Source organism: Bos indicus, chromosome 1 (assembly GCF_029378745.1).
Source record: "Bos indicus isolate NIAB-ARS_2022 breed Sahiwal x Tharparkar chromosome 1, NIAB-ARS_B.indTharparkar_mat_pri_1.0, whole genome shotgun sequence".
In the NCBI taxonomy this organism is placed as follows: Eukaryota; Metazoa; Chordata; class Mammalia; order Artiodactyla; family Bovidae; genus Bos; species Bos indicus.
The window spans coordinates 146,735,251-146,747,416 of NC_091760.1; the positions used below are offsets into that span (position 1 = coordinate 146,735,251).

Here is a 12,166-nt window from a genome sequence, read left to right on the forward strand (position 1 = left end):
AGAGAAAGCCGAGGGCTGGGCCAAGCATGGCCTTGCTCACAGCGTGTGCCTTGCCATGGCCACCGTGGATGTGTGGTGGAGCCGTGTCCTGGCTGAGGCTGCAGTTTGAGGCTGCAGTGAGCATGGCTGGCGGGGCCTTGTGGCTCGTGGCTCACAGAGGCCACTGAGAATCCTCTTCCTCACTCAGGTTCATGCAGGAGAGAGAATAATCAAGCAGACCATTTTGTGCTTGGCTTTATGCTGAAAGTTGAAATGCTTGTCATTAAAAGAAAAGCCTTCACCTGAATGCCAGCCTCTTGTCCAATATTAAATTATTATTAGGAAATACTGCATGTTAATGAAACTGACGTGATTTGCTGTCTGGTTGGTTTGTTTTCATTTCCTCTGTCTTTCTCAGGTTGGGGAGAAAGTCTTTCCCATCTGGAGATGACAGAGCAGCTCTGTGGGGGATGTCCACTGCATCTTGGGGGACATACGTGACTCCGAGGAGTCACTCCTGGACGGATGCGTGTCCTGGGAAAGCCATGGACTTACTCCAGGTTGGGGTGGTGACTCCCTCACGCACGGGCTCGGGGCTTCAGGGTCCTCCCCATACGCCCGGCGCCGGGAGGCCCACCGTCACCATTGTCACTGCCCTGCCTGTCCTGAAACCTGGGCTGTGTTTCCAGCGTCCACTGTGGTTAGTTGGTGGCCCACTCCCTCAGCCAGGCCAGTCCTGAGCTCACGGGATATGAGTGTCCACCCTGTGCTCTGAAGGTGGCTGTCATGCATCGTGTGTGCATCTGTCCTTCCCGCCCTTGGCTCATCGTTCAGCTCACGGACGTGGGGTCCCAGATCGTCGCAAGAGCTGGAGGTGTGATGCACGTGGTGGGGCTCTGCATGGGGTAGTCCACTTGTAGAGACGTCTTCCAGATAAGTTATGGGTCGGCACATAGGACATGCTCAATAAATATTTTTTAATAAATGAATGGCGGTGTATATCCTGTTTCTGTGCACATAATGTTATTTTTTCAGAAGCACAGGTCACATTATGTGCATTGCTTTATAACCTTTTTTGGTGTGTGTGATTTTGATTTTTAGTTAACTTTTTATTGAAATATAAATTATATACCCCAAATTGCACAAGTCATGAGTATACAGATGGATGAAGTTTCACAAAGTAGGCACATGTGTAACCAGCCCTCAGGCCAAGACCCTTCAGCACGCTGGCGGCCCCCAGTGCCCCTCTTACCCCCAACCACCGCTAAGGGTGATGCCGGCTTCTGTGACCAGAGGCTTTAGCCTGGCTTCCAACATTGTGTGAATGGGATTGTACATTGTGAACTTGCTGTCGGCTGAATGTTTTATGTCCTCACGAAGCTCCTGTGTTGAAAACAAATCCCCAATAAGGTGTTGTTAGGATGATTCCATCATGAGGATGGAGCCCCCCGAATGTATTTCATGCCCAGAGGTCCAGAGGCAAAAGGCCTATTGTGCTGTGACCCATGGAATCACACAAGTCTGTCCTTCTTAAACACAGTGATAGGATGGGGGCAAGACAGACACTGCTGTTCTGATGGGAGGTTGGGAGCAGTCAGACAGTGAGGGGTCCCAGGCACGTCCAGACACAGCAGAGTGAGTTCCATCAGCTCGTAAGGCTGGACAGGAATCCTCTGGTTTGATGCTCTGCCTTCCAGGCCCACTGGGTGGCAGTAACCCTTCTGCTCCAGCCACCCAATCAACTTGCTTTGACAATGCCACCCCCGAGACCTTGGGCTGCGTCATTCCAATGAAACCAGAGAGATACCCCTCCTTCCTGCCCTGTGAAGGGGAAGCAGCCTTACCTCACCTGGGCAGGGGGTTGGGGCGCGGGGACTGGGGGCGGTGGGTGGTAGCAGTGGCAGCCCTGGTGACCCTGAGTCGCCGCTGGGGGTCACTCTTCCCTTTCTTTGAAGGAGAATGATGTTTGCAGCTGAGCCAGTCTGTGCTGTTAAATCCAATGGTTGATGCCTTTTTCTTCCTGCTTTAATATTTGCGCTTTGTCTTTGGTTTCAGCTGTTTTAGTACATTGTTTCTTGGAGCTCCTTGAATCTGTGAGCTGATATTGTTTGTCAGTCTTAGGAAATTCTGGGCCATTCTTACTTTACATGTTCTTGCACTACTGTCTGTCTTGTGTGTATGAAGTTGTTGACACATTTGTTGGAAAGTGTTCGCTGGCCCCATGTGACTGATGGTCATCCTGCCTGCTTTCTGCCAACCCCCTTTGCCTCCCAGTCCTGTCTTCCGCTGCATCTGATCCTGGGCTCCCCGGTACTTCCCTGGCGTCAGTCCTGGGGGAGTGTGAGTCCTCAGGACACAGAGCCCTGCCTCCCCCAGCACCCGGGAGAACCAAGCAGATGGTCCAGACGGGCTGGCAGCCCAGGGGGACGTTCAGACCTGAGTCAGGCAGGTGCAGGGCTCTTCCTGTGCTGTGTGTGGGAGCTGCCCTCAACGGTAGCTTCCGGGCTGGTATGCAGTTGGCTGTCAGAGCTGTGGTGGAGGCTGTGGGTGTGAGCCTTGAGACAGCTGCCTTTGGGAAAAGCTGGTGACCTTCCTTAGAACCACCAGAGGTGAAGTGTGGGTGGGGGGCCTAGATGGAAACTGAGATGGAGGTGGGGTTTAGACCAGCTCGAGCAATGGGATGGGAGCCAGAGCACGTGGGTGGACGTTATGCAACTTCCAGGGGGATAGGTAGGGACTTCCTGAGAGGGGGAGGCCAGGCTTGGAGCTGGATGCTGGGTCCCGAATCCCAGAGGTTGAAGGCGTTATCCTCCATAGTGAGGGCCCTGGGTCGTGCCCCAGCCATGCTGGGGCTTCTCCTATGACGTGAGAGGCCAGCGAGTGCAGACACTGAGGACGCAGGTCTCAGGAGGAAGTTCAAAGAGAGGGCAAAGGTTAGATGTAATGGCCAGGGAGGAGGACCACCATGGATGGGGAAGACAAAGTGGGCGGTGAGCCGGGATCAGAGGCCCCAGTCCTTACCTCCTTTCTCCACAGTCCTTTGCTAGGCAGGCACCCATGGCCCTCACCTCTCATTCAGCCAGGATTCTCCGCTCCAGAGTCGAGTGCCTGGAGGCGAGTCTGCAGGTGCCAGTGCTGCCCTCAGAGATGTAACTGGATGGAACATTCCCTCTACTTTGGTTGAAGATGTTACCACTAATCTAGATTTAAAAGGCACTTTATCCTCGGTGAGATAATGTACATATATTTATGTCTAAAATGATGACGGGGCTTCCCTCATGGTCCAGTGGTTAAAGAATCTGCTTTGCAATGTAGGGGATACCGGTTCGATCTCTGGACAGGGAAGATTCCACATGCCACAGGGCAACTAAGCCCACGCGCCACAACTACTGAGCCTGTGCTCTGGAGCCTGTGCTCTGCAACAAGATGAGCAACGCAATGAAAGCCCATGCATCACAACTAGAGAGCAACCCCTGCTTGCTGCAACTGAAGAAAGCCCACATGCAGCAACGATGACCCAGTGCAGCCAAAAATAATAAATAATTAATTAAAATAATGACAGAACACAGTTTTCTACACCATCAGTTCAGTTTATTCGCTCAGTCGTGTCCGACTCTTTATGACCCCATGGACTGCAGAATGCCAGGCTTCCCTGTCCATCACCAACTCTCAGAGCTTGCTCAAACTCGTGTCTATCGAGTCACTGATGCCATCCAACCATCTTTGTCATTTCCTTTGTCATCCTCTTCTCCTCCTGCCTTCAATCTTTCCCAGCATCAGGGTCTTTTCAAATCAGTCAGCTCTTCACATCAGATGGCCAAAGTATTGGAGCTTCAGCTTCAGCATTAGTCCTGCCAAAGAGTCTTCAAGACTGATTGACTTTAGGATTGACTTGTTTGATCTCCTTGCTGTCCAAGAGACTGCGTCTTCTCCAACACCACAGTTCAAAAGCATCAATTCTTCGGCACTCAGCTTTCTTTATAGTTCAATTCTCACATCCATACATCACTACTGGAAAAACCTTAACTTTACTAGACAGACCTTTGTTGGCAAAGTAATATCTCTGCTTTTTAATATGCTCTCTAGGTTGGTCATAGCTTTTCTTCCAAGGAGCAAGTGTCTTTTAATTTCATGGCTGCAGTCACCATCTGCAGTGATTTTGGAGCCCCAAAAAATAGTCTCTCACTATTTCCATTGGTTCCCCATCTATTTGCCATGAAGTGATGGGACCGGATGCTATGATCTTAGTTTTGTGAATGTTGAGTTTTAAGCCAACTTTTTCCACTCTTCTTTTTCACTTTAATCAAGAGATTCTAGTTCTTTGCTTTCTGCCATAAGGGTGGTGTCATCTGTGTATCTGAGGTTATTGATATTTCTCCTGGCAATCTTGATTCCATCTTGTGCTTCATGCAGCCTAGCATTTTGCATGATGTACCCTACATAGAAGTTAAATAAGCTGGGTAACAATATATAGCCTTGACGAACTCCTTTCCCAATTTGGAACCAGTTCGTTGTTCCATGTCCAATTCTGTTGCTTCTTGACCTGCATACAGATTTCTCAGGAGGTAGGTAAAGTGGTCTGGTATTCCCATCTCTTTCAGAATTTTCCACAGTTTATTGTGATCCACACAGTCAAAGGCTTTGGCATAGTCAATAAAGCAGAAATAGATGTTTTTCTGGAACTCTCTTGCTTTTTTGATGATCCGCCAAATGTTGCTACACTATAATAAGTTTTAATTAGATACCAATAGGAGCAACCTAAAAGTCTACATTTCTAAAAATGAAATTAAAAAAAAGACTTAAACTGCTCATTGTTGTTGTTGTTGTTCAGTTGTGTCTGACTCTTTGTGACCCTATGAACTACAACACGCCAGGCTTCCCTGTCCTTTACTGTCCCCTGGAACTTGCTCAAACTCATGTCCATTGAGTTGGTGATGCCATCCAACGATCTCATCCTCTGTTGTGCCCTTGTCCTCATGCCCTCAATCTTTCCCAGCATCAGGGTCTTTCCCAATGAATCGGCTGTTCGCATCACATGGCCAAAATATTGGAGCTTCAGCTTCAGTCCTTCCAGTGAATATTCAGGGTTGATTTCCTTTAGGATTGATTGGTTTGATCTCCTTGTTGTCCAAGGGACTCTCAAGAGTCTTCTCCAGCACCACAGTTCGAAAGCATCAATTCTTCAGCGCTCAAAAGACCACTCATGTTACACAAAATTGGACATTTGAATGTTCTACTAGTTTCTGTTCCTGATGACGTTGCACTAAACATATTTCTGGATCTGCCTCTTATTCAGCCTGTGCATGTGCCTGGCACAGGGGTGAGTGCCTGGTGTGGGCCTGGGGCGTGGGACCCCTTAGCTGTGCCTTGCAACCCCCTCCCCAGAGTCCCCTCCCCACCCAGCCTTGAGCTGAGAACTGTGCTTTCTGTATCCACTGAGAAAATAAAGCAACTGTAAGAGGAATCCCTCCCTTTGGGCTGGTCAGTGCACAGTGCCATGCAGAGAGCGTCCCCATGCTTACCTCAAGGGTGATAGAGGCTGTTGGTCTGGATGTCTGCGGTGGGGCGTGGGTGGCGGTGGTAAGAAGAGGCAGCTCTGAGGAGGTGGCTTGAGGGAAGGGCCCCTGTGGTGGGGCTGGCAGCCTCTGGGTGCCTGTCTGTCCTGGGTCCCCCACCTCAACCCCTGGGAGTCTCCCAGCAAAGCTGAAAAGCTGCAGAACCCTCAGCGGATGTTGTTCACAGTCTGACCAGCCTTCAAGGGCCCAACTCCGGCAGCCACGCTGGGGACAGACTCGACCCCTCCAGCTCTGGATGGAGCACAGGTGAGGCCCTGTGTTCTGGGTGGGTCGTGTTGAGGGGGACATGCCACTGGACAGAGGGAGAACGGAGAGAAATGAGTGAGGATGCAGGTCTTCAAGCTGAGGGGACTTTCTGAGTGCCACGTGGAGCACACTGGGGGAAGTACACCAGGAAAGGCTCATTTCAGAACCCCAGTGTTGAAGACAAGTATCTAAGAGCTTCTGGGGTTGAGGGGAGGAGGTTGGGGCATTATCTGTGTAGGGAAAGAGCAAATCATCCAGGATGCTGTGGTCAGGCTCTCTCACCCCACGGCAGCTCAATCTTGCCCCACGTCTTGTAAATACATGGTTATATAACAGCTGAGATCAGTTACAGCACTGCGCATGCATGTCCCCATGTGCCTGCTTGGCCACAGGCCACTTTTGTTCTGAAAGAATATATAAGCCTGAAAAGCCCTTGCGGCTGCCTTAAAGCTGCATCAAGACTGTGTCTGCTGGGTCAACCATGAGAATACAGCATGTCTGTTGCTATGGCTGTGCACCAGCCTGGAGAGAATAAACATGTCTGTAGTTACTACAGCTCCTTGAGTTTTCTTCTAGCTACCCCACTAGCACCTTGCCTATCCTGGGCTCAGCAAAGAGTGTGCACAGTTATACAGCAAGACAACTGGTGTAGTTGGCAGGATACCCAGCACGTAGAGGAGCCTGAGGCTCCAGTGGATGGAGAAAGCCAGTGGCCACCACATAGTATGTGGTACCTGGTGGCCACAGTCCTCTCAGTGTGGGTCCTGGTGGGAGACTAGGAGGTTGTGGAGGGGTCACCAGAGAGTATTGAAAAGGCATTCCAGGTGGTGAATTCCCATTGCTGGACAAAGCAGCATGTACTGCCACTGGCCATGTGGGGTGGATTTTCCTGACTGCCTTGAAGGCAAATATGGATAGTGATGCTGTGCAAGTGCGTGAGTTGCAGAGATGAGAAGAGCTAGAGCAGCGTATACACACTCTGGAGCAAGAGATGCGTGGCCTTGAGGAACTCAGTGCCTTGAACTATGAGGTAATGAGGGACGCTGAGCCTTGTGAGACTGCGGGTCCCCACCTCTCCACGAGGCCATTGTGCAGCAGAAGGTGAAGTATGAGCAGCCTATGCTCAGTGGGGGGCATCCTCAAGGGACCCCTGAATGTGACTGAGTTCATGACGTATCAACTCAGATGACTTTGGTAAGCAGTTTCAGCAAAAGTAAGGGGAACACTTGGCAGCACGGCTTTTGCGACTCCGGGACTCAAGGGTGGACAGCATCCTTTGTTGCAGGGATGAGATAGAACAGTTGGCATCTATAACCACTCACCCCTCATTGAGACAAAGTTTGCAGAATGCCAGGTGAGTCATGCAGGGTGTGCCTAACCAAACACACACCCTGATGGCATGGATGAACGCTGTATCTGCACCGTGTGGCTGAACACAGGCAAGCTCCCGGATACTGTGAGTAAATGGCATACCTATGCCAAGTTGACCCAAGTTGTGAGAGAATTGGGCATGAAGCGGCTGATATTTAACCCAAATATTTGGGCGTTTTACTGGTGGCATGTGACATACCATTTTGAACAACGCTTCATCCACCACTTTTGAATCCCTGGTTGCTGTTCTTGAGCCCTATGTGGGGTGCCTCATCTATGAAGTGACCTCAATGGTGGCGAAAAATCGGGAGAAATAGAGGGGCTGTGGCAGGCAAAAGGTGTCAGGAGTATGAAGACCCTGAAGAGGGGCCGAGCTGGTAAGGCTCCTGTCTTTTTCCCCACTCATGGGGCAGTTCGCTGTTTTCTTTCCTAAATGTAGGTCCCATGAGGCAAGCCTTTGTCTCTTGTTCTGCTCTGCCCCACGCGCCTGCCTCCTGGCAGATCCTAGAAGAGTGTTTGTTAAGGAAGAAACTGTATTTGTTACAGGAGAAACAGAGAGCAAAGTGAGCAAGGGGGACTTCCCTGGTGGCCCAGAGGTTAGGAATCTGCGCTTCCACCACAGGGAACTAATTTCTGGTCCAGAACTAAGGTTCCACTGAAACCAAATACAGCTGAGAAAAGCAAGTGAGGACAAGTGCCTCCTCCTGATCCTCACACCTGGGGGAAGTGAGCACTAGAGGTGCAGACACAGGATTAGAAATAACAGCTACAGGAGAGGCACCGCTAATGACCAAGGATCAGTCAAGCTTGTATTAAAGCAAAATCTGTGACTGTTTCACACAGTTTTTATTTGTGAGATGTAATTTACATAGCACACATTCCACCCCTTGAAAGTGTTACTACTGCCGAATGAAAAAAAAAAAAGCACAACCTAAAAGTTGAGAGTTATGTTTTATCCTGCAGACTTTCTGAGGACTTCAAGCCCGGGAGGCAGCCTCTCAGGATAGCTCTGAGGGACTGCTTGGAAGAGGCAAGGGAGGAACCAAGATATACAGGAACTTTGCAGCGAAAACCAGGGGGCCAGAACATCAAAAGTTTACTGTTAATTAAGGAAAACCGGACATCAAGGAGCTTAGTGCTTGTCTGTGGGCGGGAAGATGCAGAGTCTGGGCTCACTGAAGCCAGTCCTGTGATCTGCAATTTCAGCTCCCGGGGCCACTGCCAGTGCTTTCCCGTCCTGAGTCCCTTCAGGGCTCACTGTCAGGGCAGGCGTAGTGGCTGGGTGGCCACAACATCCTTTGTTCACTGACATGGCAGCAACATTGTTCATTCACGCTGCATTCACAGAGTTGGGCAGTATCACCACAATCTAATTTTAGAATATCTTGTCAAGCCCTGAAGAACCCTGTCCCCATCAGCAAGCAGTGAACTCTCTCCCAACCTCCCCATACCACCCCTGCAGCCACCAATCTATTTTCTGCATATGGATTTGCCTCTTCGGAACATTTCGCATAAATGGACTCCTACAATATGTGATCGTTTGTGACTGGCTTCTTTCATGTAATATAACGTTTTCAGGATCACACTGTAGTGTTGTCAGAACCTCATTCTTCTTCATGGCAGGGCAGTACTCCACATTTTGTTTATGCAATCATCTGTACAAATGCTGGGGCTTTCTCTACTATTTGGCTATTATTAGTAATGATGCTACAAATATTCTTGTAAATTTTTGAGCATGTATGTTTTCATATCTCTTATGCAGATACCAGGAGTGGACTTTCTGTCACATGATAATTATATGTTTAACTATTTGAGGAAGTGTCAGACTGTCTTCCAAAGTGGCTATACCAGTTTATATTCCCATCAGCAAAGTATGAAGATTCCAATTTCTCCACATCCTCACCAGGACTTGTTTTGTCTTCTTAAAAAGCGGTGGTTGCAGCTGTCTGAGTAGGTGTGATGCAGTGTCTCATTTGGTTTTGACTTACCCTTCCTGAATGACTGCTAATGCTAAGCATCTGTTCATGTGCTTGTGGGTCATTTCTACACCTTCTGTAGAGGAATGTCTATTCAGATAATTTCCTATTTATTAATCTTTTGTTACTGAATTGTGAGAGTTCTTCATGTATTCTGGATACAAGTCCCTTGTCAGATATGTGATTTACAAATATTTTTTCCACTCTGTGGAGTTTCCATTTTGCAGCACAAATATTTTTAATTTTGATGATATCCAATTTATTTTTTCTTTTTGTCACTTTTTTTTGGTAAATCTAAAAAGTTTTTGCCTCACCCAAGGTCCTGAAGATTTGCTCCTGTGTTTTCTTCTAAGAGGGCTTCCCTGGTGGCTCAGAGGTTAAAGCGTTTGCCTGCAATGCGGGAGACCTGGTATTGATCCCTGGGTCGGGAAGATCCTCTGGAGAAGGAAATGGCACCCCACTCCAGTATTCTTGCCTGGAGAATCCCATGGACGGAGGAGCCTGGTGGGCTACAGTCCACGGGGTCGCAAGTTTATGGTTTCAGTTCTTACATTTTGAGTGGATTTTTGTGTATGGTGTAGGGAGGTGTACAGCTTCATTCTTTTGTGTGCGGGTGTCTGGTTGTCCAGCATCATTTGTTATAAAGACTCTTCTTCCCCTTTTGAATGGCCTTGGTGCCCTTGTAGAAAATCTGCTGAGCTTACATGAGATGAAAGAGAATAATATGATAAAGTAAAAGAGAAGGCAAGTAAGTGAAGCAACCATCAGTTTATGAAATAACAAAAGAGAATAAAGATAAGTTTATCAGTTGAAGAAGTTTAAAAAGTAAGCAAAGCAGGAAGAAGGCTCAAATAAAAATGAAAGCAGAAATTAATTTAGAAAGACAATAACAGAAAGATCTCTGGAAATGTGCAAATATTTGGAAAGTAGAACACATACTTGCAGATAACCCAGGGCTCAAAGAATGGGACTTTACAATCTATTTTCAACTGAATGAAAATATATAAAAATTTGGGAGATGAAGCTAAAGCAGTACTTAAGGGAAATTTATACCATTAAAAGTCTATATTAGATACTGAACGTCACAGAACTATACACTTAAAAATGGTTAAAACTGTATATTTTATTTTAGGTACATTTTATCATAATCAAAGAAGAAAGTCCTCCACTTAAAGATCTCAGTTTCTACCTGAAGAAACTGAAAGAGAAGAAAGAGCATCTTAAACCCAAAATAAGTGGAATAAAGTAAATGATAAATATCAAAGGGGGAATAAATGAAGAAGAAAATAAAACAATAAGGAGAATAAATGAAACCACAGCTGGCTCTTTGAGATTCATAACATGTGGGGACCTGAGATCAGCTGTCTGCTGAGACCACAGCCACTCGTCTGCTCTGAATCCTGCTGTGTCAGTGCCCCTGTCCTCTTCCAGGGGGCTGACAGGTAGCCTCTCCCCTGACACCATCCTTGCCCAAGGCACGGTCACCCTCAGGTAACTTGCAGAACAAGTTGAAAGGACGAGCATGAATTTTTATTCATGCTTTGTAACCACTGTGGCTCAAATACCTGCTGGGACACCAACCATGCTCCAAATCGAATGTAAAGAGCCATGATGATGGTCAGAAATGATTCTGGAGGGTCAGGGTGCTGTGTAACGCTGCCCTGGGCAGATTCTGGACAGGCTCTTGTGAAGAATGGAGTGTGTGTGTGTGCGGGTGCGTGCATGCCTGTGCTCGTGCACTGTACACAAATGTGTGACTATGGCCTCAGAGGGAGATTCACTGCCCCTGGGCAGTCTCACCTGTCTTCCCGGACACTCTCTCACCTGTCCCTCCCAGACACTCTCTCACCTGTCCCTCCCAGACACTCTCTCACCTGTCCCTCCCAGACACTCTCTCACCTGTCCCTCCTGGACACTCTCACCTGTCCCTCCTGGACACTCTCACCTGTCCCTCCTGGATACTCTCTCACCTGTCCCTCCCGGACACTCTCACCTGTCCCTCCCAGACACTCTCTCACCTGTCCCTCCCGGACACTCTCACCTGTCCCTCCCAGTCAATCTCTCACCTGTCCCTCCCGGACACTCTCACCTGTCCCTCCCAGTCAATCTCTCACCTGTCCCTCCCGGACACTCTCACCTGTCCCTCCCAGACACTCTCTCACCTGTCCCTCCCGGACACTCTCTTACCTGTCCTTTCTGGGCACTCTCTCACCTGTCCCTCCCACGCACTCTCTTACCTGTCCCTCCTGGACACTCTCTCACCTGTCCCTCCTGGACACTCTCACCTGTCCTCCCGGACACTCTCACCTGTCCCTCCCGGACACTCTCACCTGTCCCTCCCAGACACTCTCTCACCTGTCCCTCCCGGACACTCTCACCTGTCCCTCCCAGTCAATCTCTCACCTGTCCCTCCCGGACACTCTCACCTGTCCCTCCCAGTCAATCTCTCACCTGTCCCTCCCGGACACTCTCACCTGTCCCTCCCAGACACTCTCTCACCTGTCCCTCCCGGACACTCTCTTACCTGTCCTTTCTGGGCACTCTCTCACCTGTCCCTCCCACGCACTCTCTTACCTGTCCCTCCTGGACACTCTCTCACCTGTCCCTCCTGGACACTCTCACCTGTCCTCCCGGACACTCTCACCTGTCCCTCCCGGACACTCTCACCTGTCCCTCCCAGACACTCTCTCACCTGTCCCTCCCGGACACTCTCTTACCTGTCCTTTCTGGGCACTCTCTCACCTGTCCCTCCCACGCACTCTCTCAACTGTCCCTCCTGGACACTCTCTCACCTGTCCCTCCTGGACACTCTCACCTGTCCTCCCGGACACTCTCTCACCTGTCCTCCCACGCACTCTCTCACCTGTCCCTCCCTGGACACTCTCTCACCTGTCCCTCCTGGACACTCTCTCACCTGTCCCTCCTGGACACTCTCACCTGTCCTCCCGGACACTCTCTCACCTGTCCTCCCACGCACTCTCTCACCTGTCCCTCCCTGGACACTCTCTCACCTGTCCC

General features: G+C 49.4%; 1 protein-coding gene across 2 annotated transcripts in view; it reads left to right on the plus strand.

Annotated features, from left to right (window-relative positions):
* PRMT2 (protein arginine methyltransferase 2) overlaps nt 1-968 on the plus strand; it is a 45,249-nt gene extending 44,281 nt beyond the window's left edge. For both annotated transcript variants that reach the window (XM_019963823.2, XM_019963805.2), the window contains exon 11: nt 398-968. In XM_019963823.2, coding sequence (XP_019819382.2) covers nt 398-430 — 33 coding nt within the window. In that variant the 3' untranslated portion in view covers nt 431-968. The remainder of the gene's footprint in view (nt 1-397) is intronic.
* Nucleotides 969-12,166: the final 11,198 nt, after the last annotated feature.